General features: G+C 49.5%; 1 protein-coding gene across 1 annotated transcript in view; it reads right to left on the reverse strand.

Moving 5' to 3' along the window:
- Positions 1 to 17500, reverse strand: part of LOC109866068 (growth arrest-specific protein 7-like) — a 101911-nt gene that overhangs the window by 46844 nt on the left and 37567 nt on the right. Inside the window, exon 3 of the mRNA XM_031799759.1 lies at positions 2498 to 2575. Within this exon, the coding sequence (XP_031655619.1) occupies positions 2498 to 2575 (78 nt within the window). The remainder of the gene's footprint in view (positions 1 to 2497; positions 2576 to 17500) is intronic.

A 17500-nucleotide genomic window follows, 5' to 3' on the forward strand; every position in this document is an offset into this window, starting at 1 on the left:
GCAGCAAGATTTGTGACCTGTTGCCACAAGAAAAGGGCAACCAGTGAAGAACAAACACCATTGTAAATAAAACGCATATTTATGCTTATTTATTTTCCCCTTAACCATTTGTACATCGTTGCAACACTGTATATATACGTAATATGACATTTGTAATGTCTTTATTGTTTTGAAACTTCTGTATGTGTAATGTTTACTGTTAATTTTTATTGTTTATTTCACTTATATATTCACTTATATTATCTACCTCACTTGCTTTGGCAATGTTAAAACATGTTTCCCATGCCAATAAAGCCCCTTGAATTGAATTGAATTGTGACAAATAAATTTGATTTGATTTGATTTGAATTGAGAGAGCGAGAGCGAGAGCGAGAGAGAGAGAGAGAGAGAGAGAGAGAGAGAGAGAGAGAGAGAGAGAGAGAGAGAGAAATAAAATAATTCCACCAAAATATACGCTTGCTTTATCGAAATTCCAAAAAGCATTTGATTCTATTTGGCATACAGACATGTTCTTCAAAGTTATTGAAAGTGGTGTAGGGGCAATAAAATAACATCATTCTTTAACCAGGGGCAGGGCCTTCGCCAGGGTTGCAATCTGAGCCCTGCATTCTTCAATATTTACATCAACGAATTGGCCACTATTCTAAAAATCATCAGCCCCTGTTCTGAGGTTAAATGCCTACTCTTCGCAGATGACCTGGGCCCTGGCAGTAAAACCCCAAAAATACTAAAATAATGATTTTCCAGAAAATATCCAAATCTCGGGGAATTAGACCAGAGTTCTCAATTGGTATAAAATATATAGAGTACTGCAAACACTACAATTACTTAGGTTTAAAAATAAGCTCAACTGGACACCTTATTGAGGCAGTGAAGGAACTGAGAGAGAAAGCACGCAGGGCATTCTAAGCCATTAAAAAACCCAATCCAAATTGAAATACCTATTTAAATTTGGCTAAAACTAATTGAATGTGTCATTGAACCAATTGCACTTTATGGAAGCGAGGTGTGGGGTCCACTTGCAAAACAAGATTTCACCAAATGGGACAAACACCCCATTGAAACTCTGCATGCAGAGTTCTGTAAAATTCTCCTACTTGTCCAGAGGAAGACTACAAACAAAGCAGGCAGGGCAGAATTAGGCCAATATCCACTAATAATAAAAACTCAAAAAAGAGCAATTCAGTTTGGAAACATCTAAAATACAGTGACCCCCTCTCATATCATTACCAAGCCCTGCAATAGCAAGAGCTGAGCAAAGAAAAGAGTTGCTTCATCCAGCTGGTCCTGGGGCTGAGTTCACTAACCTGTTCTACTAACACACTGAAGCCTCAGTCCCCTCACCCAGCTGGTCCTGGGGCTGAGTTCACTAACCTGTTCTACTAACACACTGAAGCCTCAGTCCCCTCATCCAGCTGGTCCTGGGGCTGAGTTCACTAACCTGTTCTACTAACACACTGAAGCCTCAGTCCCCTCATCCAGCTAGTCCTGGGGCTGAGTTCACAAACCTGTTCTACTAACACACTGAAGCCTCAGTCCCCTCATCCAGAACCAGGACCAGAACATCCAATCAATCAGAATGAAACAAATTACAACACAATCAAAACAAAACTACATTTCTTATTGGGAAACACAAACACAACGCAAAATACAGTGCTATCTGGCCCTAAATCGACAGTACACCGTGGCTAACTATCTGACCATGGTTACTGATCAAAACCTTAGAAAACCTTGACAAAGTACAGGTACAGTGAGCACAGCCTTGCCAGTGAGAAGGGTAGACAAAACCTGGCTTCCTGTCGAGGAAAGGCTGTGCAACCACTGCACAACAGCAGAATCTGAGACAGAGCTGCATTTCCTGACAAAATGTCAAAAATATATTTAGAGAATGTAATTTCCCCAAATTTGAAACCCTTATTCAAGGTTTCAAAGACCTCTCTGATGAGGATAGGCTACCTGGGGGAGGACGCAGAGAGCTGTGGGTTGGCAGCGCACTACATAGCTGACTGCCATAAGTTGATGGACAGTGTCTGACAGACCAATCAACTTGCACATGTCCTCTACTGTATACTTATTGTTATTGTTCAATAAATGGATATTGTGACCCTTGGTTATTGTTGTTACTGTTGTCCCGTTGACAATTTTGATTCTTATTATTTTCATATTGTAAATATCCAAAGTAAGCTTTGGCAATATGGACATTGTTACATCATGCCAATAAAGCGAATTGAATTGAATTGAATGAGAGAGAGAGAGAGAGAGAGAGAGAGAGAGAGACAGAGAGAGAGAGAGACAGAGAGACAGAGAGACAGAGAGACAGAGAGACAGAGAGAGAGAGAGAGAGAGAGAGAGAGAGAGAGAGAGAGAGAGAGAGACAGAGAGAGAGAGAGAGAGAGAGAGAGAGAGAGAGAGAGAGAGAGAGAGAGAGAGAGAGAGAGAGAGAGAGAGAGAGAGAGAGAGAGGAAGAGAGAGAGAGCGAGCGAGACAGCTTTAGTACCTGTAGGTAGTGAGTTCTTGTGTTTCAGGGGGGTGTTGGGGGTCCCAGGTACCCTGGAAGGTCTCTCCCATGTTGTCTCTGGAAACAGACAGGAACATGAAAGCCAATTGAACTTGAGTATACCCAATAATGACAAAGCAAAAACCAATTTTTATACATTTTTGCAAATATTTATAAATCCTTATGATGATTTACCAAATCAATTACTGGGATCTTATATATGGAGTGTATTACTGTCTTTATTTTTATAGTTTATTCGCCATTAGTTAAGACCTCCACACAAAATAATTGTTCTGTGTGCGCCAGCTCACTGTTTTTTATTCTGCAAATATATATTTAAAAAAAATACAGAAATACCTCATTTACATAACTATGCTATGAGACTAGAAATTGAGCTCAGGTGCATCCTGTTTCCATTGTTCATCCTTGAGGTGTTTCTACAACTGTAATTGGATTCCACCTGAGGTAAATTCAATTGATTGGACATGATTTGGAAAGGCACACACCTGTCTATATAAGGTCCCACAGTTGACAGTGCATGTCAGTGCAAAAACCAAGCCATGAGGTCGAAGGAATTGCCCATAGAGCTCCGAGACAGGATTGTGTCGAGGCACAGATCTGGTGAAGGGTACCAAAAACATTCTGCAGCATTGAAAGTCCTCAAGAACACAGTGGCCTCCATCATTCTTAAATGGAAGACGTTTGGAACCACAAAGACTCTTCCTAGAGCTGGCCACCCGGCCAAACTGAGCAATAGGGGGAGAAGGGCCTTGGTCAGGGAGGTGACCAAGAACCCGATGGTCACTCTGACAGTCCTCCTGAGTTCCTCTGTGGAGATGGTAGAACCTTCCAGAAGGACAACCATCTCTGCAGCATTCCACCAATTAGGCCTTTATGGCAGAGTGGCCAGACTGAAGCCATTCCTCAGTAAAAGGCACATGGCAGCCCGCTTGGAGTTTGGAGTTTGGCAAAAGGCACCTAAAACAAGTTTCTCTGTTCTGATGAAACCAAGATTGAACTCTTTGGCCTGAATGCCAAGCATCACATCTGGAGGAAACCTGGTACCATCCCTACGGTGAAGCCTGGTGGTGACAGCATCATGTTGTGGGGATGTTTTTCAGCGGCAGGGACTGGGAGACTAGTCAAGATCGAGGCAAAGATGAACCAGAGATCCTTGATGAAAACCTGCTCCAGAGTGCTCAGGACCTCAGACTGGGGCGAAGGCTCACCTTCCAACAGGACAATGACCCTACGCACACAGCCAAGACATCGCAGGAGTGGCTTCGGGACAAGTCTCTGAATGTCCTTGAGTGGCCCAGCCAGAGCCCAGACTTGAAACCCGATCTTACATCTCTGGAGAGACCTGAAAATAGCTGTGTAGCAACGCTCCCAATCCAACCTGACAAGCTTGTAGCATCATACCCAAGAAGACTCGAGGCTGTAATCTCTGCCAAAGGTGCTTCAACAAAGTACTTACACTTATGCAAATGTGATATTTCTAAAAACCCGTTTTTTGCTTTGTCATTATGGGGTATTATTGTGTATAGATTGATGAGGGGAAAAAACAAATTGTAATACATTCTTGAATAAGGCTGATAACCAAACAAAATGTGTTTAAAGTCCAGGGGTCTGAATACTTTCTGAAGGCACAGACTGTAGAATATCACCACCCTGGATTTGATTTCAGGTCCCAGTTGAGTTTTCATTTACAACTGCGACCTGGCCAAAATAAAGCATAGCAGTGGGACAGAAACAACAACACCGAGTTAGTTACACATATACAAACGTACAATAACACAATATACAAATCTAACCAAGAGGTTTACATGAAACAAACACTTGTCCATATTAAGATCCATGTTGAGATGAATATGTTGACAGTTTCTGTCCAACCCAACCAAGTAATAGCACTTGCCTTTGTTACTGTATCAACTTCTTAGACAGAGATAAGAATATGAGCCAGATTAACTCAAGTGTGTCAACCTGCTGTTTTCCAAAGGGAGAATCAAAGATAACAAAGCAAAAAAATGTGAAACTATCTTTATTTACTCTTACGGTGACACCCTGGTCGTCAAATCCATGTGTTAAAAACACCAGGTGCACACATTGAGTAAATCCAATTACAGTGTATGTCTGGCTGTTTAACTTCACCAATAGACTCTGCCTCACTCTTTCAATTCATGTATCCCCATTTCGCTCTTGCCGGAGGAAGCAAAAACAAGAGGAGAGAGAAAGAAAGAAAAGAGGATGAGAAGCACAACTGACACAGACCCTGACAGAGAGAGAGAAAATCTCAGATTCACTTAACTCCAATATCCATATACACAATACACCATTTATCTCAATTACCCTTTAGTGTCACAAGAGCCTTTGAGACATAGCAGCTTTCATTTCATTTGTGTCTTTGGCTCACACTGAGCTGTCTGCCTGAACTAAGCAGGGAGGGAAACGGAGCCAAAACCATCAGCTCAGATGACATGCATAGAGAGAGAGAGAGAGAGAGAGAGAGAGAGAGAGAGAGAGAGAGAGAGAGACAGAGAGAGACAGAGACAGAGAGAGAGACAGAGAGAGAGAGAGACAGAGAGAGAGAGAGAGAGAGAGAGACAGAGAGAGAGAGCGAGAGAGAGAGCGAGAGAGAGAGAGCGAGAGAGAGAGCGAGAGAGAGAGCGAGAGAGAGAGAGAGAGAGAGAGAGAGAGAAAGAAAGAAACATTTGACAGACAGGCTCCAAGGAGACAGTCTGTCCCTTCAAATCTGATGCATCACACAATCACAAATGGTTTATTAAAAGGGGAATTCTGCCCCTATTTCACTCTGCTAGCTTGTCAAAGAAAATCATTCCCGATAACAGGAATCAGGTATTAATGGAGAGACATACAGTATAACCAGGTTAGCGCTGTCAATGTATCCTCCTTTTAGGAGCTACAGCAGTCCCAATGTCATCCTGACAAGTCTCTCCCAGTCTCATTACGCTATAATAATGATGCACCAAGATAGCGTTCAACCAAATCTTGACCACAATCTAAATCATCTCAGGTGTTCTAGAAGTGTCGTGATCCCCCTAGAGCCGTTTGTTTGAGCTAGACACTTCTGAGTTCTTGCGTTGGATGCGTCTCAATCCGCTGAATCCCCTGAATCCACTGAATCCTCTGAATCTACAGAATCCACTGAATCCACTAAATCCTCTGAATCCGCTGACAGCCGCCATATGTGGTAGATAGGGGTTGCCTTATACTGTTGGATAGGGGCTGAATACTACTGGTGGAAAGGGGCTGCCCTAGACTGGTGGATCAGGGGTGCCCTAGAGTGGTAGATAGGGGCTGCTCTAGAGTGGTAGATAGGGGCTGCTCTAGAGTGGTCGATAGGGGCTGCCCTAGAGTGGTAGATAGGGGCTGCTCTAGAGTGGTAGATAGGGGCTGCTCTAGAGTGGTAGATAGGGGCTGCTCTAGAGTGGTAGATAGGGGCTGCTCTAGAGTGGTATATAGGGGCTGCCCTAGAGTGGGGGATCGGGGCTGCCCTAGAGTGGTGGATAGGGGCTGCCCTACACTGGTGGATAGGGGCTGCCCTAGAGTGGTGGATCGGGGCTGCCCTAGAGTGGTGGATCGGGGCTGCCCTAGACTGGTGGATGAGGGCTGCCCTAGAGTGGTAGATAGGGGCTGCCCTAGAGTGGTGGGTGGGGTCTGCACTAGAGTGGTGGATCGGGGCTGCCCTAGAGTGGATAGGGGCTACCCTAGAGTGGTCGATAGGGGCTGCCCTAGAGTGGTGGATCGGGGCTGCCCTAGAGTGGATAGGGGCTACCCTAGAGTGGATAAGGCTGCCCTAGAGTGGATAGGGGCTGCCCTAGAGTGGATAGGGCCTGCACTAGAGTGGTAGATAGGGGCTGCCCTAGAGTGTATAGGGGCTGCCCTAGAGTGGTGGATGGGGGCTGCCCTAAAGTGGTGGATGGGGTCTGCCCTAGAGTGGTAGATAGGGGCCTGCCCTAGAGTGGATAGGGGCTGCCCTAGAGTGGATAGGGGCTGCACTAGATTGGTGGATGGGTTCTGCCCTAGAGTGGTAGATAGGGGCTGCCCTAGAGTGGTAGATAGGGTCTACCCTAGAGTGGATAGGGGCTGCCCGAGAGTGGTAGATAGGGGCTGCCCTAAAGTGGTAGATATGGGGCTACCCTAGAGTGGATAGGGGCTGCCCTAGAGTGGTGGTTAGGGGCTACCCTAGAGTGGTAGATAGGGGCTACCCTAGAGTGGTAGATAGGGGCTACCCTAGAGTGGTAGATAGGGCCTGCCCTAGAGTGGTAGATAGGGGCTGCCCTAGAGTGGATAGGGGCTGCCCTAGATTGGTGGATGGGTTCTGCCCTAGAGTGGTAGATCGGGGCTGGCCTAGAGTGGATGGACTCTGCCCTAGAGTGGTAGATAGGGGCTGCCCTAGAGTGGTAGATAGGGGCTGCCCTAGAGTGGTAGATTGGGGCTGCCCTAGAGTGGTGGATGGGTTCTGCCCTAGAGTGGTAGATAGGGGCTGCCCTAGAGTGGTAGATAGGGTCTACCCTAGAGTGGATAGGGGCTGCCCTAGAGTGGTAGATAGGGGCTGCCCTAAAGTGGTAGATATGGGGCTACCCTAGAGTGGATAGGGGCTGCCCTAGAGTGGTGGTTAGGGGCAACCCTAGAGTGGTAGATAGGGGCTACCCTAGAGTGGTAGATAGGGCCTGCCCTAGAGTGGTAGATAGGGGCTGCCCTAGAGTGGATAGGGGCTGCCCTAGATTGGTGGATGGGTTCTGCCCTAGAGTGGTAGATCGGGGCTGGCCTAGAGTGGATAGGGGCTGCCCTAGATTGGTGGATGGGACTCTGCCCTAGAGTGGTAGATAGGGGCTGCCCTAGAGTGGTAGATTGGGGCTGCCCTAGAGTTGTAGATGGGGGCTGCCCTAGAGTGGTAGATAGGGGCTGCCCTAGAGTGGTGGATAGGGGCTGCCCTAGATTGGTGGATGGACTCTGCACTAGAGTGGTATATAGGGGCTGCCCTAGAGTGGTAGATTGGGGCTGCCCTAGAGTGGTAGATTGGGGCTGCCCTAGAGTTGTAGATGGGGGCTGCCCTAGAGTGGTAGATATGGGCTGCCCTAGAGTGGTGGATAGGGGCTGCCCTAGAGTGGTGGATAGGGGCTGCCCTAGAGTGGATGGACTCTGCCCTAGAGTGGTAGATAGGGGCTGCCCTATAGTGGTAGATTGGGGCTGCCCTAGAGTGGTAGATTGGGGCTGCCCTAGAGTGGTAGATTGGGGCTGCCCTAGAGTTGTAGATGGGGGCTGCCCTAGAGTGGTAGATAGGGGCTGCCCTAGAGTGGATTGGGGCTACCCTAGAGTGGTAGATAGGGGCTGCCCTAGAGTGGTAGATAGGGGCTGCCCTAGAGTGGATTGGGGCTGCCCTAGAGTGGAATAGGGCTGCCCTAGAGTGGATAGGGGCTGCCCTAGAGTGGATAGGGGCTGCCGTAGAGTGGATTGGGGCTGCCCTAGAGTGGTAGATATGGGCTACCCTAGAGTGGTAGATAGGGGCTGCCCTAGAGTGGTAGATAGGGGCTGCTCTAGAGTGGTAGATAGGGGCTGCTCTAGAGTGGTAGATAGGGGCTGCCCTAGAGTGGTATATAGGGGCTGCCCTAGAGTGGTATATAGGGGCTGCCCTAGAGTGGTAGATAGGGGCTACCATAGAGTGGTAGATAGGGGCTGCCCTAGAGTGGTAGATAGGGGCTGCCCTAGAGTGGTAGATAGGGGCTGCTCTAGAGTGGTAGATAGGGGCTGCTCTAGAGTGGTAGATAGGGGCTGCCCTAGAGTGGTATATAGGGGCTGCCCTAGAGTGGTAGATAGGGGCTACCCTAGAGTGGTAGATAGGGCCTGCCCTAGAGTGGTAGATAGGGGCTGCCCTAGAGTGGATAGGGGCTGCCCTAGATTGGTGGATGGGTTCTGCCCTAGAGTGGTAGATCGGGGCTGGCCTAGAGTGGATGGACTCTGCCCTAGAGTGGTAGATAGGGGCTGCCCTAGAGTGGTAGATAGGGGCTGCCCTAGAGTGGTAGATTGGGGCTGCCCTAGAGTGGTGGATGGGTTCTGCCCTAGAGTGGTAGATAGGGGCTGCCCTAGAGTGGTAGATAGGGTCTACCCTAGAGTGGATAGGGGCTGCCCTAGAGTGGTAGATAGGGGCTGCCCTAAAGTGGTAGATATGGGGCTACCCTAGAGTGGATAGGGGCTGCCCTAGAGTGGTGGTTAGGGGCAACCCTAGAGTGGTAGATAGGGGCTACCCTAGAGTGGTAGATAGGGCCTGCCCTAGAGTGGTAGATAGGGGCTGCCCTAGAGTGGATAGGGGCTGCCCTAGATTGGTGGATGGGTTCTGCCCTAGAGTGGTAGATCGGGGCTGGCCTAGAGTGGATAGGGGCTGCCCTAGATTGGTGGATGGGACTCTGCCCTAGAGTGGTAGATAGGGGCTGCCCTAGAGTGGTAGATTGGGGCTGCCCTAGAGTTGTAGATGGGGGCTGCCCTAGAGTGGTAGATAGGGGCTGCCCTAGAGTGGTGGATAGGGGCTGCCCTAGATTGGTGGATGGACTCTGCACTAGAGTGGTATATAGGGGCTGCCCTAGAGTGGTAGATTGGGGCTGCCCTAGAGTGGTAGATTGGGGCTGCCCTAGAGTTGTAGATGGGGGCTGCCCTAGAGTGGTAGATATGGGCTGCCCTAGAGTGGTGGATAGGGGCTGCCCTAGAGTGGTGGATAGGGGCTGCCCTAGAGTGGATGGACTCTGCCCTAGAGTGGTAGATAGGGGCTGCCCTATAGTGGTAGATTGGGGCTGCCCTAGAGTGGTAGATTGGGGCTGCCCTAGAGTGGTAGATTGGGGCTGCCCTAGAGTTGTAGATGGGGGCTGCCCTAGAGTGGTAGATAGGGGCTGCCCTAGAGTGGATTGGGGCTACCCTAGAGTGGTAGATAGGGGCTGCCCTAGAGTGGTAGATAGGGGCTGCCCTAGAGTGGATTGGGGCTGCCCTAGAGTGGAATAGGGCTGCCCTAGAGTGGATAGGGGCTGCCCTAGAGTGGATAGGGGCTGCCGTAGAGTGGATTGGGGCTGCCCTAGAGTGGTAGATATGGGCTACCCTAGAGTGGTAGATAGGGGCTGCCCTAGAGTGGTAGATAGGGGCTGCTCTAGAGTGGTAGATAGGGGCTGCTCTAGAGTGGTAGATAGGGGCTGCCCTAGAGTGGTATATAGGGGCTGCCCTAGAGTGGTATATAGGGGCTGCCCTAGAGTGGTAGATAGGGGCTACCATAGAGTGGTAGATAGGGGCTGCCCTAGAGTGGTAGATAGGGGCTGCCCTAGAGTGGTAGATAGGGGCTGCTCTAGAGTGGTAGATAGGGGCTGCTCTAGAGTGGTAGATAGGGGCTGCCCTAGAGTGGTATATAGGGGCTGCCCTAGAGTGGTATATAGGGGCTGCCCTAGAGTGGTGGATCGGGGCTGCCCTAGAGTGGTGGATAGGGGCTGCCCTAAACTGGTGGATCGGGGCTGCCCTAGAGTGGTGGATCGGGGCAGCCCTAGACTGGTGGATGAAGGCTGCCCTAGAGTGGTAGATAGGGGCTGCCCTAGAGTGGTGGATGGGGTCTGCCCTAGAGTGGATAGGGGCTACCCTAGAGTGGACAGGGGCTGCCCTAGAGTGGATAGGGGCTGCACTAGATTGGTGGATGGGTTCTGCCCTAGAGTGGTAGATCGGGGCTGGCCTAGAGTGGATAGGGGCTGCCCTAGATTGGTGGATGGGACTCTGCCCTAGAGTGGTAGATAGGGGCTGCCCTAGAGTGGTAGATTGGGGCTGCCCTAGAGTTGTAGATGGGGGCTGCCCTAGAGTGGTAGATAGGGGCTGCCCTAGAGTGGTGGATAGGGGCTGCCCTAGATTGGTGGATGGACTCTGCACTAGAGTGGTATATAGGGGCTGCCCTAGAGTGGTAGATTGGGGCTGCCCTAGAGTGGTAGATTGGGGCTGCCCTAGAGTTGTAGATGGGGGCTGCCCTAGAGTGGTAGATATGGGCTGCCCTAGAGTGGTGGATAGGGGCTGCCCTAGAGTGGTGGATAGGGGCTGCCCTAGAGTGGATGGACTCTGCCCTAGAGTGGTAGATAGGGGCTGCCCTATAGTGGTAGATTGGGGCTGCCCTAGAGTGGTAGATTGGGGCTGCCCTAGAGTGGTAGATTGGGGCTGCCCTAGAGTTGTAGATGGGGGCTGCCCTAGAGTGGTAGATAGGGGCTGCCCTAGAGTGGTAGATAGGGGCTGCCCTAGAGTGGATTGGAGCTGCCCTAGAGTGGAATAGGGCTGCCCTAGAGTGGATAGGGGCTGCCCTAGAGTGGATAGGGGCTGCCGTAGAGTGGATTGGGGCTGCCCTAGAGTGGTAGATAGGGGCTGTCCTAGAGTGGTAGATATGGGCTACCCTAGAGTGGTAGATAGGGGCTGCCCTAGAGTGGTAGATAGGGGCTGCTCTAGAGTGGTAGATAGGGGCTGCTCTAGAGTGGTAGATAGGGGCTGCCCTAGAGTGGTATATAGGGGCTGCCCTAGAGTGGTATATAGGGGCTGCCCTAGAGTGGTAGATAGGGGCTACCATAGAGTGGTAGATAGGGGCTGCCCTAGAGTGGTAGATAGGGGCTGCCCTAGAGTGGTAGATAGGGGCTGCTCTAGAGTGGTAGATAGGGGCTGCTCTAGAGTGGTAGATAGGGGCTGCCCTAGAGTGGTATATAGGGGCTGCCCTAGAGTGGTATATAGGGGCTGCCCTAGAGTGGTGGATCGGGGCTGCCCTAAACTGGTGGATCGGGGCTGCCCTAGAGTGGTGGATCGGGGCAGCCCTAGACTGGTGGATGAAGGCTGCCCTAGAGTGGTAGATAGGGGCTGCCCTAGAGTGGTGGATGGGGTCTGCCCTAGAGTGGATAGGGGCTACCCTAGAGTGGACAGGGGCTGCCCTAGAGTGGATAGGGGCTGCACTAGAGTGGTAGATAGGGGCTACCCTAGAGTGGTAGATAGGGGCTGCCCTAGAGTGGTAGATAGTGGCTGCCCTAGAGTGGTAGATAGGGGCTGCCCTAGAGTGGTGGATGGGGTCTGCCCTAGAGTGGTAGATAGAGGCTGCCCTAGAGCGGATAGGGGCTGCCCTAGAGTGGATAGGGGCTGCCCTAGATTGGTGGATCGACTCTGCCCTAGAGTGGTAGATAGGGGCTGCCCTAGAGTGGTAGATTGGGGCAGCCCTAGAGTCGTAGATTGGGGCTGCCCTAGAGTGGTAGATTGGGGCTGCCCTAGAGTGGTAGATGGGGATGCCCTAGAGTGCTAGATAGGGGCTGCCCTAGAGTGGTGGATGGGGGCTGCCCTAGAGTGGTAGATACGGGCTGCCCTAGAGAGGTATATAGGGGCTGCCCTAGAGTGGTAGATAGGGGCTACCCTAGAGTGGATAGGGGCGGCCCTAGAGTGGTAGATAGGGGCTGCCCTAGAGTGGTAGATATGGGGCAACACTAGAGTGGATAGGGGCTGCCCTAGAGTGGTGGGATAGGGGCTACCCTAGAGTGGTAAATGGGGGCTGCCCTAGAGTGGTAGATAGGGGCTGCCCTAGAGTGGATAGGGGCTGCCCTAGAGTGGTGGATAGGGGCTGCCATAGAGTGGTAGATAGGGGCTGCCCTAGAGTGGTAGATATGGGCTGCCCTAGAGTGGTAGAGTGGTAAAATCAAATAGCTTGATGTGGTAAAATCAAATAGCTTGATGGTCTATGTTATTACTATCTTAAAATATTTCCATATGTTAGGTTAGTAGATAACCTATCATACAAAAACTGCTAAGACTCTACTTTAAAGGGACACTGACAAATTAGCATGAGTAAAGTGCGTCAATGAGGAAAGTTAAATATGGGTTTACATTCTATTTTGATAGCAGGTCTCTGTGACCTTAGAGTTTCAATTACGTTGAAAAGTAGTACATTTCATGTGCAGGCCTAGGTGTACACCTCCTTTAATTAGAAAATGAACCGGAAAGTAATGTTTCAATGTTTTAATTACATTGTAGTTCATTAATTTTATGTGCAGGCCTAGGGGCATTACACCTTTAATCAGACAATAAAAAGGAAATGAATTTAATTACAGTGGATAATGTTCTGAAAAGTGGAAAGAAACATCGCTATTTACTATCAGAATTACAACAGAACTGCAATTTTTACATCAAAAGAGAAGGTTACTAAGCAACTGGTACCTGGAAATGCAGATCGGAGAGATTCTCTCCTTCACATGAGAAGTGGGCTTTGGCTCTACACACATCCTCCAATGGGTTTACTAATAGTTTAGGCTTAATTCCAGACGAGCTGAGACCACGGTTAAATACACAAGACGACTCTTGTATAAACTTACTGTACCAGCTGTTCCATTGCCGTATGATGTCAGGGAGTCAGGCCTATGTAATAGTGTGACTGTTCCTTCCACAGACTATATATCCATAGTTCAATATATGAAAAACTATTAGCGTGCACCACCGCTAACTAGCTAGCCATTTCACATCGGCCACATGTATACAGTTGAAGTCGGAAGTTTACATACAGCTTAGCCAAATACATTTAAACTCCGTTTTTCACCATTCCTGACATTTAATCATGGTAAGAAATCCCTGTCTTAGGTCTGTTAGGATCACCACTTTATTTTAAGAATGTGAAATGTCAAAATAATAGTAGAGAGAATGATTTATTTCAGCTTTTATTTCTTTCATCACATTCACAGTGGGTCAGAAGTTTACATACACTCAATTAGTATTTGGTAGCGTTGCCTTTAAATTGTTTAACTTGGGTCAAACATTCTGGGTAGCCTTCCCCAAGCTTCCCACAATAAGTTGGGTGAATTTTGGGCACATTACTCCTGACAAAGCTGGTGTCAGGTTTGTAGGCCTCCTTGCTCACACAAGCGTTTTCAGTTCTGCCCACACATGTCTAATAGGATTGAGGTAAGGGCTTTGTGATGGCCACTCCGATACCTTGACTTAGTTGTTCTGAAGCCATTTTGCCACAACTTTGGAAGTACGCTTGGGGTCATTGTCCATTTGGAAGACCCATTTGCGACCAAGCGTTAACTTCCTGACTGATGTCTTGAGATGTTGCTACAATATATACACATCATTTTCCTACCTCATGATGCCATCTATTTTGTGAAGTGCACCCCCACAACATGATGCTGCCACCCCCATGCTTCACGGTTGGGATGGTGTTCTTTGGCATTCAAAGTCTCCCCCTTTTTCCTCCAAACATAATGGTGGTCATTATGGCCAAACAGTTCTATTTTTTGTTACATCAGACCAGAGGACATTTCTCCAAAAAGTACAATCTTTGTCCCCATGTGCAGTGGCAAACCGAAGTCTGGCTTTTATATGGCGTTTTGGAGCAGTGGCTTCTTCCTTGCTAAGCGGCCTTTCAGGTTATGTCGATATAGGACTCATTTTACTGTGGGTATAGATACTTTTGTACCTGTTTCCTCCAGCATCTTCCTTTGCTGTTGTTCTGGGATTGATTTGCACTTGTCGCACCAAAGTACGTTCATCTCTAGAAGACAGAACGCGTCTCCTTCCTGAGCGGTATGACGGCTGCGTGGTTCCATGGTGTTTATACTTGCATACTATTGTTTGTACAGATGAGCGTAGTACCTTCAGGCATTTAGAAATTGCTCCCAAGGATGAACCAGACTTGTGGAGGTCTACAATTGTTTTATGAGATCTTGGCTGATTTTTTAAAAATTTCTCATGATGTCAAACAAAGAGGCACTGAGTTTGAAGGTAGGCCTTGAAATACATCCACAGGTACACCTCCAATTGACACAAATTATGTCAATTAGCCTATCAGAAGCTTATAAAGCCATGACATAATTTTCTGGAATTTTCCAAGCTGTTTATGGTTCTTTCCACCTCATTCACTTTGATCCAGTCAAGAACAGCCTGTGTGAGATAATGTAGTCTACTAAATTTGAGATCCAACCTGGACTCACGGGTAGACGTAACATAATATGATATGTTTTGTTTAGTATGGTATGTATTCATTTGTGGATTGTCCATCATCCATTTCGTATGACATGTTACGAATTACAATTGTTATGGCTAATGTTTTGGCTACTGCAGCAGACGACCACACCATGTTCCACTCCTATCAGCTAAAAACAAGAAGAAGCTGCTCCAGTGGGCACAAGATCACCAACACTGGACAACTGAGGAGAGGACAAACATTGCCTGGTCTGGCGAATCCCGGCTCCTGTTGTTGCCTGGTGTCAATGGTGGCAGTTGTCCAATGGTGTGGTGAATGTTTTCCTGGCACACGTTTGGTCCCTTGATACCAACTGAGCTGGGAACTGTCCTGGAGGCAAAATATGGGTGTGGCTAATAAACTATATCACTATTCCTAACACACCTCATCACCCCTTCCCAAAAAGGAAAAGGAAATGGCATCTAACCCTACAGTATATACAGTATATACTACAATCCCCATCCCACTACTTTGGCCCCAACAGATTCTACACCAGGTTATTGGGCTGGGAGGCTGGCACCCCTTCCCATCTAACCCTACAGTATATACAGTATATACTACAATCCCCATCCCACTACTTTGGCCCCAACAGATTCTACACCAGGTCATTGGGCTGGGAGGCTGGCACCCCTTCTCTCAAAACCCCCTGTAGTTCTTCTGCACTAAAATCTCTGTTACCCAAAAAACGTATCTGCGGCTCCTCCTTCCAATTCAATCTCCTGGGATTTCCATTCGATCTGTGGGGTACAAATACCTAGAAGCCAACTTTACTAAAGCACAAACTGTCCAGGTCACTCTGTACTGGTCTACTACTCACAGGGATCCTCTCAGGCTCCGTCACCCTTAGTCCACCATCCTCTACTTTCCTCACTGTCTCAGCATGACATTTCCTGCACTGCTCTCACCATGGAAACCTCCACCTGTCTCAGTGTCTCAGCATGACACTTCCTGCACTGCTCTCACTATGGAAACCTCAACCTGTCTCACTGTCTCAGCATGACACTTCCTGCACTGCTCTCACCATGGAAACATCAACCTGTTTCTCTGTCTCAGCATGACACTTCCTGCACTGCTCTCACCATGGAAACTTCAACCTGTCTCACTCTCAGCATGACACTTCCTGCACTGCTCTCACCATAGAAACTTCAACCTGTCTCTGTCTCAGCATGACACTTCCTGCACTGCTCTCACCATGGAAACTTCAGCCTGTCTCACTGTCTCAGCATGACACTTCCTGCACTGCTCTCACCATGGAAACTTCAACCTGTCTCACTCTCAGCATGACACTTCCTGCACTGCTCTCACCATGGAAACTTCAACCTGTCTCACTCTCAGCATGACACTTCCTGCACTGCTCTCACCATGGAAACTTCAACCTGTCTCACTGTCTCAGCATGACACTTCCTGCACTGCTCTCACCATGGAAACCTCCACCTGTCTCACTGTCTCAGCATGACACTTCCTGCACTGCTCTCACCATGGAAACTTCAACCTGCTTCACTGTCTCAGCATGACACTTCCTGCACTGCTCTCACCATAGAAACTTCAACCTGTTTCACTCGCACAAGACAGTTTTGATCCAACATGGCCACCGCCACAATTGAAACACTCCACTTTTTGCCCTGAAACGACACAATATTTTGTCCCATGCCGTCCTGCACACTTCTCACACCTCGGAATCTCCCTCCTATATACTGCTGCAACATGACAAATAAACTTGCCACTTGAAACACCTGTAGTGGGATTGGAAACAAAAGCTCTCACGGGATAACTTATGTACCCTGGCATGACATTATCCCACAAACACTCTTCATCACAACTCAGGAGGACAGACACGGTCTCCTCAGTCTCACACCCGCCACCGGGTCTGCATTGCACCAAACGGCGAGTATCACAGACACCCGGGATCCACAACTTCAGTTGATCCACCTTAACCTGACCCGTTACCACTCCTTCCAGCGGCTCTCTGCCCCAGAGAACAAAGCAGGAGACCACTTTTGTCCAGAGACTCGAAAACGCGCAGCGCCCTCTCCCTCTGACCAGGGAGAGGGCACTCCCTCTGACCAGGGAGAGGGCACTCCCTCTGACCAGGGAGTGGGCACTCAACCTCTGACCAGGGAGAGGGCAGTCCCTCTGACCAGGGAGAGGGCCCTCAACCTCTGACCAGGGAGAGGGCACTCTCCCTCTGACCAGGGAGAGGGCCCTCTCCCTCTGACCAGGGAGAGGGCACTCTCCCTCTGACCAGGGAGAGGGCCCTCAACCTCTGACCAGGGAGAGGGCACTCTCCCTCTGACCAGGGAGAGGGCCCTCAACCTCTGACCAGGGAGAGGGCACTCCACCTCTGACCAGGGAGAGGGCACTCCACCTCTGACCAGGGAGAGGGCACTCCACCTCTGACCAGGGAGAGGGCACTCCACCTCTGACCAGGGAGAGGGCACTCCACCTCTGACCAGGGAGAGGGCACTCCACCTCTGACCAGGGAGAGGGCACTCCACCTCTGACCAGGGAGAGGGCAGTCCCTCTGACCAGGGAGAGGGCACTCCACCTCTGACCAGGGAGAGGGCACTCCACCTCTGACCAGGGAGAGGGCACTCTCCCTCTGACCAGGGAGAGGGCACTCAACCTCTGACCAGGGAGAGGGCACTCAACCTCTGACCAGGGAGAGGGCACTCAACCTCTGACCAGGGAGAGGGCACTCAACCTCTGGATACGCTGAACGAATCGACAGAACCCAACTCCTTTACCCAGCCTGATACCACAAACGGATTGGCCAAAAGGCATGGATCTTTCTCCAGGAATCATACTGGGTCAGAATCATCTCGGGCATATTCCTGACCAATGGGGTGGTGCTCGGAAGCTTTCACCTCACCTGATGACACAGCTTCTTTCTCCTCACTATTGTCAGGATCAAAGTTCACTACCTGCCTTCAGGTGCGTAACTTGCACAACGCAGACAGTTCGGGTTTGCACCTTGCTTCTTCTCACCATCC

This window comes from Oncorhynchus kisutch, linkage group LG20 (genome assembly GCF_002021735.2).
Source record: "Oncorhynchus kisutch isolate 150728-3 linkage group LG20, Okis_V2, whole genome shotgun sequence".
Taxonomy (NCBI): domain Eukaryota; kingdom Metazoa; phylum Chordata; class Actinopteri; order Salmoniformes; family Salmonidae; genus Oncorhynchus; species Oncorhynchus kisutch.